Raw genomic sequence first — 14,477 nt, 5'->3', positions numbered from 1 at the left:
CCAGAGAGAGATACAGAGAGAGAGAGAGAGAGAGAGAGAGAGAGAGAGATGGAAAGTGAGAAAGCAAGCCACCAGGTCTGGTACTTGAACCGTGGTTGGCCATGTGGGAGTGTCCAGCACCTTAACCACCTCGCCACCTGCTGGTCCCAACTACTCTCTACTTTCTAGATCTTATTCAACTCAGCAACCAAAGCAGATTTGAGTGTAATGGGGCCAGTCACTGCCAAATCCACAGTAAGTAATAACCATCAGACAAATGAACACACATTTTTACTCAAAGTTATTGTCTGGAATTAGAATTTTATATATATATTTCATCAAACTGGGTAAAAGAAATTCACTAGGAATTTATCCCACCTGCACTTTAATGTAGAATGTAAGTTTTTTTAAAAAAATTATAGATTTATATGTAATTTTTAAACTACAAATAATATACATACTAGTAAATCTATAACTATTATGAAATAATCTACATACCAACACAAACTAAGTCTATACATAAATAAAATACCAATACAAATTAATGGATTATGTGAGTAATCCATTCAATAAAGTACTGGGTCGTGGTACAGTCACAGCGCATGTTTGCATAGAAAAACACACCATGACTTTCCCAACAACCTAATATAGCAGCCACAAAAAAGAGGAATAGTATATACATTTCTCTATATACTAATATGTAACATGCTCCAGGATTTAAATATAAAAAAGCAAGATGTACAACAGTTTGTAATGTTTCTACCCTTACTTTTAAAGGCATATGCATTACACTAAAGCAAATAAAACTCCCAATGTTCTTATCTTGAAAAATGGCAATTTAATTCAGTTCATTATAGTAAGTGCTTGTATAAGCAAAAAAGAATTTACAAAAATATATAAGGATCTGGGGACCAGCAGTTAGTGTAATGGCTATGTCGCTGGACTCCCACGTAGTCGACCGCGGTTCACATCCCGGACCCGGTGGCTTAAAACTCACGCCGGGCGCGTCTGTGTGCGTGCCCAAGATCCCAAGAGGAGAATGGAGGAGAAGGGATTGCGGCGTGACCATCCCCCCGGGCAGGTTTCTAGTGTACCCTTTTCTACCCTCATTTTTTTTTATCATGTGCATTTGTTACTGCTTTTTTTTTTTTTTTTTCAAATTTTGCCATAGGGTATAATACGTGTATCTGCTGGAAAGAGAGGGACAGTGAGAAAATGAGAGCATGAGAAGGCACCTTCCCAGGGTGGATGGCCACACTGCAATCTCTTTTCCATCCTCATCCCTGGATTTTTGGCATGTGTGCATGAATATACACCCAGCAGATCTCTCAAACCACCAGGTCCAGCACTTGAACCACACAGTTAGCCACATGGGATCCACATAACTTAACCACCATGCAACCAGCTGGCCTTGTTACTACATTTTTGAAAAAGGAGGCACACCCCAAAGGCTAAGGGGAAAAAAATGTTTTTTCCAAAAGCAAATTCAGCAATTTCTAAATAAAAATAGATACCAGAATGAAGAATAATTCACCAACCAACACACTTGTGTGGACATTCCCCACAAACACACAGGATTTTGGAAATTCTCACAGAAACACAGTCAAGTTGCTTTATTCCTCTGGTCTCAGAGGAGTTAAAAAAAAAAAAAAGAAATTAAAAAAAATTTAAAAAAAAAAGTGGGTGGGGGCATTTTAGAGTGGTGGTTAAGACAACCAGATCCCATATAGCCAAGTGTGTAGTTCGAGTCCTGGACCTGGTAGCTTGAAAGACACTCTGGGTGCATGTGCATGCATACCTAAAATCCCAAAAGGAAGGAGAGATGAAGAGGGGACTGCAGCATGACCAGTCCCAGGGAGGAGGGGGTTGCTTTCTCCCTTTCCCTTCCCTATCTATCTCTGATAAGCAAATGTGCTCACTAGCACCAATCAATCAATAAGAAAGAAAGAAAGAAAGAAAGAAAGAAAGAAAGAAAGAAAGAAAGAAAGAAAGAAAGAAAGAAAGAAAGAAAAGGCATTTAGTCTACATGTGCCCAGTTTCTGTGGCAGAGCATGCTCAACTGCAGTGCTGGAAGCCATATGGCTGACAGTGGTGTAGATCCTCAGCCCAGGCAACTGGAAACATGACAGGTGTGTGCCCAAGATCCTGAGAAAATTGAGACCTGGAAGGAAGGGGGTTGCAGACCATGTTAGGGGTGTTCACCCCACACACACACGCACCTCTCTCTTGCTCTAGCTATTATGGGGGGAAACAGAACAAAAAACCTCAATGTATCCATAAATGATCATTATAAAACTTTTTGAATCTGCCTGCTACTAATCACAGTTGGGATCTCATGGAGGATAATTTCATGAGATGCAAATAGTTAAACACCAAAAGGTCAAGTAAATCTCAAGGTTAAAAATTCCATGGTTTTCCAAAGTAAATTAAAAAAAAAAATCAAGGCTAAGCTTTGTCATTCTCCAATTCTATTTCCCCTTATACAGTATATCACCTCCCACTAAAGAATTAGCATTTTCTACATCTGAATCCCATGAGAATGAATTAAACAGTACCCGGGCAAAACCTAATCATATACATTATGTCAGCTGCTATAACTACAGAAGTTAAAGATATGCCTGATTCCTTTTTAAAGATTCTCCAATAAACTGAACATTTCTGATTACAACTTTCACCCTAAAATACCCTATTGTAACAAAGTTGTATTTAAAAAACATACTTCTCGAAGATCAGAATAAATGAGGCATCTTAAAAAAAATAAAAAAGAGGCATCTTATTCGAGCCAGGAATCTTGGGATACTCTGCACACATTCCTCAGGCTAAAGGATTCAACGGAGAGAAGTTGTAGCAGCAGATTAGGCCAAAGGAGCCAGGAGGCAGTGTGGTTCCCCCCATTACCCTTCATTCCAACCCTATCTCCCATATTGCCCAAACACAATACATAAAAACCAGAGGGGTTTTGACTGGCTCTCGGCCTCACCTATATCCACCCAAAGGTTGTCTGATTTACAAGCTATAGTTTGGCATTAAAATCACAGCTGTTGCCACCCTGACCATTTATAAATGAAGCATCTGTTTCCCCACACATTCCTCACTTCATACACCCACCCCCCACATTGTTGGCCTTAAAATACTTCTTTCCTTGACATTTAATAATTGTCGTTTTTGGTTCTTCCCCCTCTTATATGCATTTTTAATTCCTTCTTTACTTTTTACCAATTTCAAGTATACATGAAAGAAGAGATTAACATTAACAATAATGGACACCCATGTACCGACTTTATCAGCTTAGCAAGAAATGAACATTTTGCCATATTTACTTCAGCTCTTTTTGCAGAAGTTTGTTACAATTTACATCCACTGTGTACCAGTCCTCCCATCTTCAACCCTTTTCTCCCCTTCTCTCCACAAAGACAGCCACTCCTCTGTTTTTTTAAACACACCTATGCATTTAAAAAACATTTTAAATACATATCCTGTATTAAGTATGGGTTTGCATATTGTTTTGCATGTTTTAAAACATATAAATGGCATCATAGTATACAAATCATTCTGCAACTTGCTTTTTCATTCAACATTGCATTTTATCTACCATGTAGAATTCCATTGTATGAATATACCATCATTTATTTATCCATTCCCCTACTGATGGACATTTAGGTTGCTTCCATTTGTTTACTCTCACAAACAATGCTATTATGAAGGCTTGCACACATCTTCTTGGGTACATCTGAGAGTTTAGAAGGCATAAGCCTAGTCGTGTGCTGCAGAATGTGCACATCTTCACCTTGTCAAATTGCTCTCCAAAGTGACTGAATCAAATTATACTTTCTCCAGTCGAGTGTGGAAGTTTCCTGTGTTCCACATCCTCTCAAACACTTGACATTAAGAGGCTTTTAAACTTTTGCCAGTCAGATGGACATGAAAGAGAAATTCATAGTTTTAAATCTGCATGACCTGTAAGGATAATCACTCTCTCATAAATGTTTATTGACTATTTGGACCATTTATTTCTTAATTTTTTCACATTCTCTTTTCATTCTAGCATCACTTCTCCATAATGATAAATAATAAAGACTTTGCATCCAGCTTGCATGGGTTCGAATTCTGTCTCTATCATATCCACTTAGTACCTGTGGACACTTTGCTTGGCTCCAGTTGCTCAGTTTCATTGTGTGAAAAGGCAGTACCACCCACCTCACGTAGTTGTGAGGACATTCTTAGTTAATACATGTAAAGTGTCTAGAACAGTGCCAGACATGTGGTAAGATACAATAGTATTAGTTTTACCCTTTAGATGGTAATCCTGCCAAAGTTATCTTTTTAAAATTCAATCTGTTTCTTTTAATGTTTCAATACATATTTTTGAATCTCTTATGATTAAATTATTGCAAAAGTGTTGGCATTCATAACTTTGATCTTTTTATTCCTTTCTTTTTTACAGTATTAATTGAAAATGTTCCATTTCTATTTTCTTTGGACAACTCAGTCCTCACTTTTCAACAGCAGGTAGGACACCAGGCCTTATGGAGCAACTAAGAAAAGCATCCTTGCCCAAACTGGAGGATGCTGAATGCTTTACCCACAGTTGGCCCTGCAGGAACTCAGCCAGGTTCTCATGGCAGATCCCTCTGATGTGAGAGTTTCAAAACACCTTAACCTTGGTAACGGCTTAAAGCACTGCTCGGGCATGGGTCCTTCTGTATCACTGGCATATATGAATTACTGGCAACATGTTTTTAAATTGTATCATCTAGTCACTGACCAGGAGTTACATATACTATGGAAATTATTCTTCCATTACTGAGCAAATTAAATGAACAATGTGTTAGAAGGCAGGGAACATCAGTAAAACCAATATGGCACAACACTTTGTACAGTAAAGTAGTCATTCAAAGCATATTGTTGATTGCCTAATAAGGAATGAAAGATTCTCAATGCTGCTGACCTGCCTCTAGTAAAAACACAGATGGTGTGATACCATAAGCTAGACCTTCAGGAATGAGGCACAAGGACGAATGGATCCCTGCTTCTATCCTTTACTCCACCAAGCAAGTCACCTGGCTTCTGAATTTCTACTTTGATTTACCTCCTGCTGCAACAAGGTTCAGGAGGCTCCTCCTTGTGTATCTAATATACAATACTCATGAAGAGAGGAGAAACACTCTGGTTTGCCTCTCAGCTCTCGGAGCTGGAGCATGGATGACCTTTTACCAGGCAAGGTTTCAGATAGGTGCCTCTGATTTTCCTAGGAGGCTGCCAAGTTGCCAATCTACTCATCTGGTTTTGAAAACATACAGATTCACCTTCACACAGCATAGAGTATCTGCAATTCTGGACCTAGCCAGAGGCAATAAACTAAAGACATTTGCAGCTCATTTCTTGTCAGAACCAGTTGAGGACAGTGGTATTGATGGAAGACTGTGTCAAGCCCATCCATTCCTCTAGTCTAGATAGCCTCGGTTTATCCACGGCTTAAGCCATCTAAAAGCTGCATATTGTTAATACAGCGGTATTCTCCAAGGTGGATGGAGTACTGGTGATTTTTATTTTCTTCTTTTTAAACTCTTGTATTTTCCAAATTTTCTACCATGAGAATGTGTTCTGTTTATAATAAAAGAAAAACACAATAGTTATTTTTAAAAGCTACATGGCTGGAATATACTACCTTTCCCAGTCCCACCCTCCACATCCCAACATAAGTGCTTCTACTGAAAAGCAACTGATGTGAGACTCATTTTCATGAGAAAACTTGACAAAAAAAAACTTATTTGTAAAACCCAAAACTGCATTTTCAGGAAGATTTTGCTATGAACAGAAATGTTGTTGAGATGATTCTCTACTCTGTCATTCAATTATTATTACTTATAAGCTGTATAAGAACTTTCTTTCAGAACTAAACACCAAAAAAACACTGTTTTACTCAAGTAGTTGCTGTCCTGTTTCTTTGATCAGAGAATAATAATCAAGTAACTTGTCAAGTTTTCCCTTTGCATCTTGAACAGAAGGTCAGAACAAATATAAATTATAACTAATACCTATGAGCTCTGTTCTGAGTCCCAAGCACTACCTTCTAGTTAGTGTTTTCCAGTTTATTTTCTTCTGAGTATTCCTCCATTGTGTGAATGTATTCTTGAGTCTACCCTAAATCCTTCTTATAGTAATGCAAAAACATAATTAAATGTAATGGTCTATACTGCTTAATGTTTATAACTTATGCCTAAACTAATGCCTAAAGTTTTAAAACTGAGGGACAAAAAAATCATGCTTCAGCATCTTTCTCAACAACTAAAAATTTCTCAGGTGAAATTTAACATAAGGAACTAAGAATTATCTATAATTTCACTCTCAAAGTTAACCATTAAATCGCTTTCTTTCCCTTATGAAGAACATTTAATTTTTTCACACCAAGATAAATAGGAGAAAAAATTAATCAAAAATGCTTCTTCCAGGGACCAGCAGTTAGTGTAATGGCTATGTCGCTGGACTCCCACGTAGTCGTCTGTGGTTTGCGTCCCAGACCCAGTAGCTTAAAACTCACGCTGGGCACGTGTGCGTGCGTGCCCAAGATCCTGAGAGGAGAATGGAGGAGAATGGACTGCAGTGTGGCCATCCCCCCGGGGGGTGATTTCTCGCTTTCTGTCTCCCTGTCTCTGTCTGTCTGGCGAGCGCATGCGCCCTATAGCAAAAACCTCCCCCCCCCCAAAAAAAAAGCTTCTTCCAGAACTACACAGATTAACTGAGAAAAGCGGTATATTACAGGTGTTATAAACATAGACTGATATCATCAGATAAGATCTGTTCTCAAATCTTGACATCACTACTTACTGGGGCATGAGTTGGTCCACATGTAAAAATGTGAAGAATACTATCATCTAACTTTTAAAGATGCTATGAGAAGTAAACAACATCTGTAAACCACTTAAAACAATGTGTAGCATATCTGCAGCTGCTGCTGTCACTGCTGTTCCACGTAATACCTACAGTGCCCCCTTTTAACCACTTACTATTTCTGTCAAGGAACAATTCAAGGATTTTCTTGCATACCTACAAAACAAATGTTTCCCCAAAATGGACATTTAGCATAATAATCCAGTAGTGACTGGGCTGCTTTAGCCAACTTACCTGAATTGTCCAGTACGGAGAAAACAAAGAGCTCGGTTACCATAAAGAAGGTGGTTTTCAGGTCTTAAGAAGAAATAACACTGAGTAAGTATATTATATACAAAACAATCCAAAATCAAAAAATCTTTAAAATTTACAACTGTGTGGCAGAGCATAAAGAATACAGGATTTGCATTCTTAACTAGCTATATCCCCGTTCCTTCACTTCCTACCTGAGTAACCTTGATCAAACCAAGCTACACTTCCCTGGATTCAAAATGAAGAGACTTCTACTTGCTCTGTGTAGCTCACAGGACTATTGTGACGACTGAATGAGACCTGCTAAAAAGCGAGTCAAGTGTAGTGTGCTGTAACTGTAGCAGATAGGACTATCATCAGAATCAGCCCTGTGCCACCCTGACGAAGTACTCACTCAAGGGATCCTGCAAAGTACAACAGTAATTTAAACAGGTTCATTTCAAATTCTGTTTTTAGTTTTATCTGACTGTGTGTGGTGGTACCTATTCTCCCCTTTCTCCTCGTCTTTTCCAGATCAAAGCAGCAGACTTTCAGATGCTAACTGGCATGCTAGCTGGGTTCACTCCCTCCCTGTGAAGATGGGCAAGGCAGGAAGGAGAGCAGAGTCTACGTCGCATGTTTCCAAAGGTGGCTACAATTATTAGGAGGCTCTCAGAAGGAGCAGATGAGGTAAACCAGGATAGAAGCTACAAAATCCTACCAGCCAAGCAGAAAAGACAAGGTAGAGAAAACACATGCATGTCCTCAACAATCCAAACTTCAAATGTTCCTTTAGAAGTTCCCAGACCTGATAGCTTGCTTTCTTGTTTTCCTACCCTTTCTCGGTCTCCCCCTGGTCAAATTAAAAATAATAATAATAAATAAAGTTAAATTTAAAAAATCTTAAAAAAAAAAAAAAGAAAGAAATTCCCTCTTTGAAAAAACAAAAACCTCTAGGAAGGCAGCATCGTAAGTATTAAGAGCTAAGCCTTTTTGATCAGTTACTAATTAGCAAGGAATTAGTTGATGGCAAAATGAGAAAACAGAAGGGCTAATTATGAATTGAAAAGCTTGAAAGAGAATGGAGGGCAGAAACAAATGCACAATGATGCCTGACTTGTGTGAGCCATGCCATTTGATTGGGCCATCTCTAACGCTTCTATCGGCTACAGATGAGAAAATCAACTCTGCCTAGCAAACTGAGAGATACTCTCCAGTCTCTCATCTTCTTTTTATTTTTTCTGATTAGCATTCTAATTTATCTGCCACATCCAAAGGAATTTATTGTTCTATTTTGCTCTTACCTATATTCAATGGCTCTGGTGTAATAGATAATAGCTATATCATATCTTTCTTTGGCAAACTCTTCATTTCCTTTTATTTTCATTAGTTCTCCTTGCTAAGAAACCAAGGAGAAAGAAGATCCATCAATTAGCTCCAAAAACAATCAAGACCCCAATACCCAATTATTAGGAGGCTCTCAGAAGGAGCAGATGAGGTAAACCAGGATAGAAGCTACAAAATCCTACCAGCCAAGCAGAAAAGACAAGGTAGAGAAAACACATGCATGTCCTCAACAATCCAAACTTCAAATGTTCCTTTAGAAGTTCCCAGACCTGATAGCTTGCTTTCTTGTTTTCCTACCCTTTCTCGGTCTCCCCCTGGTCAAATTAAAAATAATAATAATAAATAAAGTTAAATTTAAAAAATCTTAAAAAAAAAAAAAAGAAAGAAATTCCCTCTTTGAAAAAACAAAAACCTCTAGGAAGGCAGCATCGTAAGTATTAAGAGCTAAGCCTTTTTGATCAGTTACTAATTAGCAAGGAATTAGTTGATGGCAAAATGAGAAAACAGAAGGGCTAATTATGAATTGAAAAGCTTGAAAGAGAATGGAGGGCAGAAACAAATGCACAATGATGCCTGACTTGTGTGAGCCATGCCATTTGATTGGGCCATCTCTAACGCTTCTATCGGCTACAGATGAGAAAATCAACTCTGCCTAGCAAACTGAGAGATACTCTCCAGTCTCTCATCTTCTTTTTATTTTTTCTGATTAGCATTCTAATTTATCTGCCACATCCAAAGGAATTTATTGTTCTATTTTGCTCTTACCTATATTCAATGGCTCTGGTGTAATAGATAATAGCTATATCATATCTTTCTTTGGCAAACTCTTCATTTCCTTTTATTTTCATTAGTTCTCCTTGCTAAGAAACCAAGGAGAAAGAAGATCCATCAATTAGCTCCAAAAACAATCAAGACCCCAATACCTAGGAAAAAATAGATCTGATTTTCTATCTTTGATACTGGATATAAACTGGGAGATTATTTATGAAGAAAATGAGGAAGTAATATATAGTAATATGTAGTAATTCAATATTTTGGTATATGTGTGTGTATGTGTGTTTGAATATATATATAATATATATACATATATATTATATATACACATACATATATATAATATATACATATATATTATATACATATATAATATATACACATATATAATATATACATATATTATATATATATACACACACACACACACACACACACACATATATATTATATATATTCAAACCCTATCCTTAATGACTCAACACTAATTTTGTTAAAGGACTATTAAAAATTAAAGAGTCAGTTCCATGGCCTAGTGGTCAAGGGAGCGAGATTCCACATGGCCGACCATGGTTTGAATTCAAGTCCTGGAGGCTTGAAAAACCCACAAGGTGCCTGTACATGTGTGCCCGAAATCCTAACAGGATGAAGAAATGGAGAAGAAATTGTGGTATGACCATGCCCCCTTGAGGGATGCTTTCTCCCTCTCTTTCTTTCTCTCTGATAAGCACACAAGCCCTTTAGTAATTAAAAAGAAAATTCCCATTGTGTGCAGTATTTGGCAGGCCCATTTTTACATATTCCTTATCAATAAAGTATGACAGTTAAAAAATAGCTGTGAGGTAGAATTTTAACTTAGGCTATTAAATAGGGTATTATTCAAAAACCTTAGTTCTTAAGATACATGAAAATTAATAACATAAGCTATGTTGATTAGGGATTATTTGAGAAACAAAAATGAAATGAGAAGTATATGAAGGGTGCTTCAGAGCTAATCAAAACTTTCACTTCAAATACTTGAATTTTTAAAATAAAGTAAAAAAAATATATATCAATGGCTTTAAAGAATTCAAGAAGACATGAAATATATTCCTAAATCTTTTATTTTTATAATTGCTAGCAAGTACATGTGCTCCCCATAGAGGGAGAAAATACCCTCTAGTGGAGCATGGTCACACTGCAATCCCTTCTCCTCTATTTCTCCATACTGTTGGGTTGGGTTTTTCAAGTTGCAACCCAGGATTCAAACTGTAGTCTAATAATTAAAAACAAGTTCCCATTGAATGCAGTATTTGGCAGGCCCCCACCAGGCAGGAACTTAACCACTAGACCACCAGGTCAGCCCCTTAAATCCTTTTTAAATAATGTTAAAATAACATTCCTAAGAGTAAACGATATGATATGTGAATTACACCTTAATAAAGCTGTTACAAAAAAATTTGCCAATCTTCAATATAAGGCAAATCTTAAAGTATATTTACAAGTAAACATTTATCCTCACCTCTAAACACTCCGCACAACTTTGAGTTTTAAATTCTTCAAGCAAATTGCAGTTTTCTGTTACAACTTTAGTTATGTGATACTTGTCTAAATTTTATTATTAGGAGAGAGTGAGAAAGACCATTTGTTAAAAAAAAATTGGTATTGGCAACATTCTAATTCTGAGGCTAGGTAGGTAAGTACACAAAGTTCATTATATATCATTATACCTTCTAACTAGTATATGCTTCTTCTAATCTTTTATATGTATTACATAATACATTAAAAATAAACTGCTGATAAAATAGTACAGAAAACATCAGATTTATTCCCTGCTGTAACTCTATTCTATTTTTATTTCTAGCAAAAAAAAAAACTTGTTTATTAATCACATTAGCTGTACTTGTAGAAGCAACGAATGCTGTTATAACATATTCCAAATAGTCCTCATAATTACACAAGTCAATTCAACAAACAACCTATGGTGTAGGTACCAGTCAGTATTCAATTAAAAAATGCATGAAAACAAAAATCTTGAAAACCACTTTCTAAAATGTTTTTAAAATAACAAATGAAGAATGTAAACTGTTTTTATTCAATTTTTTTAATCTCATGAATGAAATGTTATGATGAAAGGTTATTTGATATGACTAGTCTTATAAAAATTCAATAAACTAATGAAAATGCAGTAGATAACCAAACTTCATGTAAAAAGTTTGTCTGGCCTAATTTTCTGCATTTTAAGCTGTTATACAAAAAATAATTCTTTTAATAATGGTTTAAAAAATTTTATTGGAAAAACTGAAGTTTTAAACATCTATCAAATACTTTAATTTTTATAGTGAAAGGAATAGCTAAAATTTAAGATTCAAGAAAGGATCTGAGAAGGCCATCAAATAAAGTAATATTATAGAAAAGAGTAAGTAGAGGAGGAAAACCTTGGTTTTGAGATCAGAGACACTTGACTTCTTATCTAGGTTCTACTACCTACAAACTGCTGTTTACCTACTACCTACTGAACTGCAGTTGTGCACTTAACTTCTCAAAGTCTGAATCTCCTCTCTTTAAAAAATAGGGACAGTTAACAGCCACCTTGTAGGGCTACTATAAAGAGTGAGAATATAAAGAGAAAATCAGAAACAACCTCACACCAATAAATGTTATCACTTGTCTACTTGCACCATAAAACAGGCTATAATTAAAGGCTCCAAAACAATGAAAATTACTTCTATCGGTTTAATACACGCTGGTGTCTAATATATCTATCAGAAGGATCTGTGTTTTAGCTTCCTTCCGTCCTAGCACTTAAGCCACTAGTATAAAATGTGTTTTCAGGAGATGTATTATCAGTCATCCTTTCCTAAAGAGCCAAACATTTTCTGTTTCAAGATACCTACAACTGGGACCAGCAGTTAGCGTAATGGTATGTCCCTGGATTCCCACGTTAGTCGACCGTGGTTCAAGTCCCGGACCTGGTGGTTTAAAACTCATGCCGGGCACATGTGCGTGCGTGCCCAAGATCCCAAGAGGAGAATGGAGGAGAAGGGATTGCGGTGTGGCCATCCCCCCTAGGGGATGATTTCTCGCTTTCTATCTCTCTGTCTGTCTGGCGAGCGCACGCGCCCTATAGCACAAAAAACTTCTCCAAAAAAAGAAAAAAAAAAGATACCTACAACTATACTATAAAAACCTTCACATTCAAATGCTTTAAAGAAAAATATTTCACAAAGCAAAAACAATATGTAAGGTAGTTTGTCCATAAATAAAGGAACAGCAAATTTATCAGGAAAATGAAAACCATAGTCTTAGCTTCTGTTATTTTTTCTTATGAATGAGACTACATGAGACCCAGTAATGTTCTTTTTGAATACTGCATCTAATAATTTATAAATGTTGAGTTCCATAAGGTAGGATTTTAAAAGTGGCACTGAAAATCATTATGACTGGAAGTACAGAATAAAACTAATAACAAGGTTAAAGTTCTCTTATTCAAGCTTACAGAACACAGAAAAATCATTTTATAAAGTCTTAAGATAAATCATAAATCAAATAACTACCTCTTCTTCCTTTTTCCCAAATATTATGTTTAAAAACAAAGTAACAACTTAAAGCACTTACATTCAGTAAAGAAAATACTTAACATAGGCCAACAATTGTCAAGTGATCCTAATTTAGGTAGAATTGTTACATCGCCTGTGTATTTCACCCAGTTCAAAGCTTCTTCCATTGCCAAGATTTTCTGTTTAAAAAGAGGAACCAAAAAATAAAAATAAAAAATAAACAAAACGGAATTTGGGTATTAATTCTAAATTTCTGTGTGGCATTATAAACTTATCTTGTATAGTATTACAGATCCTTAATATAAAACATGTATAACCCCATATTTTTGTTACGCCAGCATGAAGCCTAGAAGAGCCAGACTCTGACAAACAAGTTAACTCATGTAAGGTAACCTCAGGCCACCTTCAGAGCTCAGAATGCTTCTGCAATGATTACAGACCTGGGAGCTGTCTACAAGTTGCAAAGGCTGCCCTGGGTAGCAGGAGAGTATAATAAATAAGGTGGACAAGAGTTCTCAGATGTCATCTAAACTAGGACTTCCCTCCTTACCCCAAGGTTAAAGATATGGATTAAGATTCACCACATATTTTACATAATCTGTGGCAAAAAGAAGAAGGAAATAAAACAAGAAGAGAGAGGGGCTGGGTAAATGGGCAGTAGATCAGTAACAGTCATAAAAGGTTGAGAGTTCACAGAAATGCTTTTATTTCTTGTGTCCAAAACAACTTCTGAAATTAAACGGCGGACTTATTATCAATGTTGGTATCAAGGAAATGGATAGATGGTTTATGTCCCCAGTAGCATTAGAAAGCTGTTTATCTGGAGACTACCCAGTGATCATATACTAAGAGATATTCATACTAGGGACCTAATCATTTAATCTAGGGGGAAGAGATACCAGGAAAATAATTTTTAAAAGAAAAATAAAAGCTCAACATTACACTAAAATACATGAGTACAATAATAAAATGATGGCAACCTCCCAAAAGAAATCACATAAACAAGATGAAAGAACTGATACCACCAAATACTGTAAATAAAACACTGAATGCATGGACTAAGTCCCTGGGGAAGTGAGCAGTGAGACGACTACCGTTTATTCACAGTGTATGTTGGGTTCCCATGTGTAACACTTACATTTTCTATTTTATAACCAATTCTCAATAAGCCTCCAATAAGAAATGAATCATTCTGTAAAATAAAAAAGAAGAATTTTTTTTCTTTATCCAATCAGTTATACTTGAATTTTCCACTGGGAAAAAAAAAAAATCCTCCATCTTAGAAATACAGTCAAGCACCACATAATAACACATCAGTCAAAGATGGACCATATATTCAATGGCGGCCCCACAGGGAGCATACAGGCTATACCACACAGGTTTGGTATATAGTACTATGCCATCTAGGTTTGCGTAAGTTCTATGATAATCTCAAGATGACAAAATCACCTAACAACACCTCTCTCAGAATGTATCCTGTCATTAAGCCACACATGACTGTACTACTATGTGTACATGAAGTACATGTCTCACAAGCACTTAAATGACCAATTTACTCTTTAAGGATATTAAAACAAGAATTTAGAAAGGCTTCCATAGAGTAGTAGTGGTAAAATTATTTTGTGTAACTTTTAGACATGTGGGATTTTAAAGTTCATATCTAAATTTGTTATATAGTACACTGGCTGGTATATTACAACAAAAGATAGTCAGCAG

The 14,477-nt window shown here is 36.3% G+C and overlaps 1 protein-coding gene across 10 annotated transcripts in view; it reads right to left on the bottom strand.

The window, feature by feature from the left end:
• The window catches only part of TTC3 (tetratricopeptide repeat domain 3), a 154,377-nt gene that overhangs the window by 116,264 nt on the left and 23,636 nt on the right, over positions 1-14,477 (bottom strand). For 5 of the 10 annotated variants that reach the window (XM_027770952.1, XM_027770954.1, XM_027770953.1 and 2 more), the window contains 5 exons: positions 13,900-13,953; positions 12,820-12,940; positions 10,724-10,809; positions 9,214-9,308; positions 7,105-7,167 (listed from right to left, as the gene is read on the bottom strand). The exons of 4 other annotated variants lie outside the window; for them this stretch is intronic. In XM_027770952.1, the coding sequence (XP_027626753.1) occupies positions 7,105-7,167; positions 9,214-9,308; positions 10,724-10,809; positions 12,820-12,940; positions 13,900-13,953 (419 nt within the window). Of the gene's footprint in view, positions 1-7,104; positions 7,168-8,405; positions 8,519-9,213; positions 9,309-10,723; positions 10,810-12,819; positions 12,941-13,899; positions 13,954-14,477 lie in introns of those variants that run through there. One more of the 10 variants, XM_014586948.2, reaches the window with a different exon arrangement.

The sequence above is a fragment of the Tupaia chinensis genome, unplaced genomic scaffold, assembly GCF_000334495.1.
Source record: "Tupaia chinensis unplaced genomic scaffold, TupChi_1.0 Scaffold000175_1, whole genome shotgun sequence".
NCBI classification, from domain to species: domain Eukaryota; kingdom Metazoa; phylum Chordata; class Mammalia; order Scandentia; family Tupaiidae; genus Tupaia; species Tupaia belangeri.
This window is presented reverse-complemented; position numbering and strand designations above follow the sequence as displayed.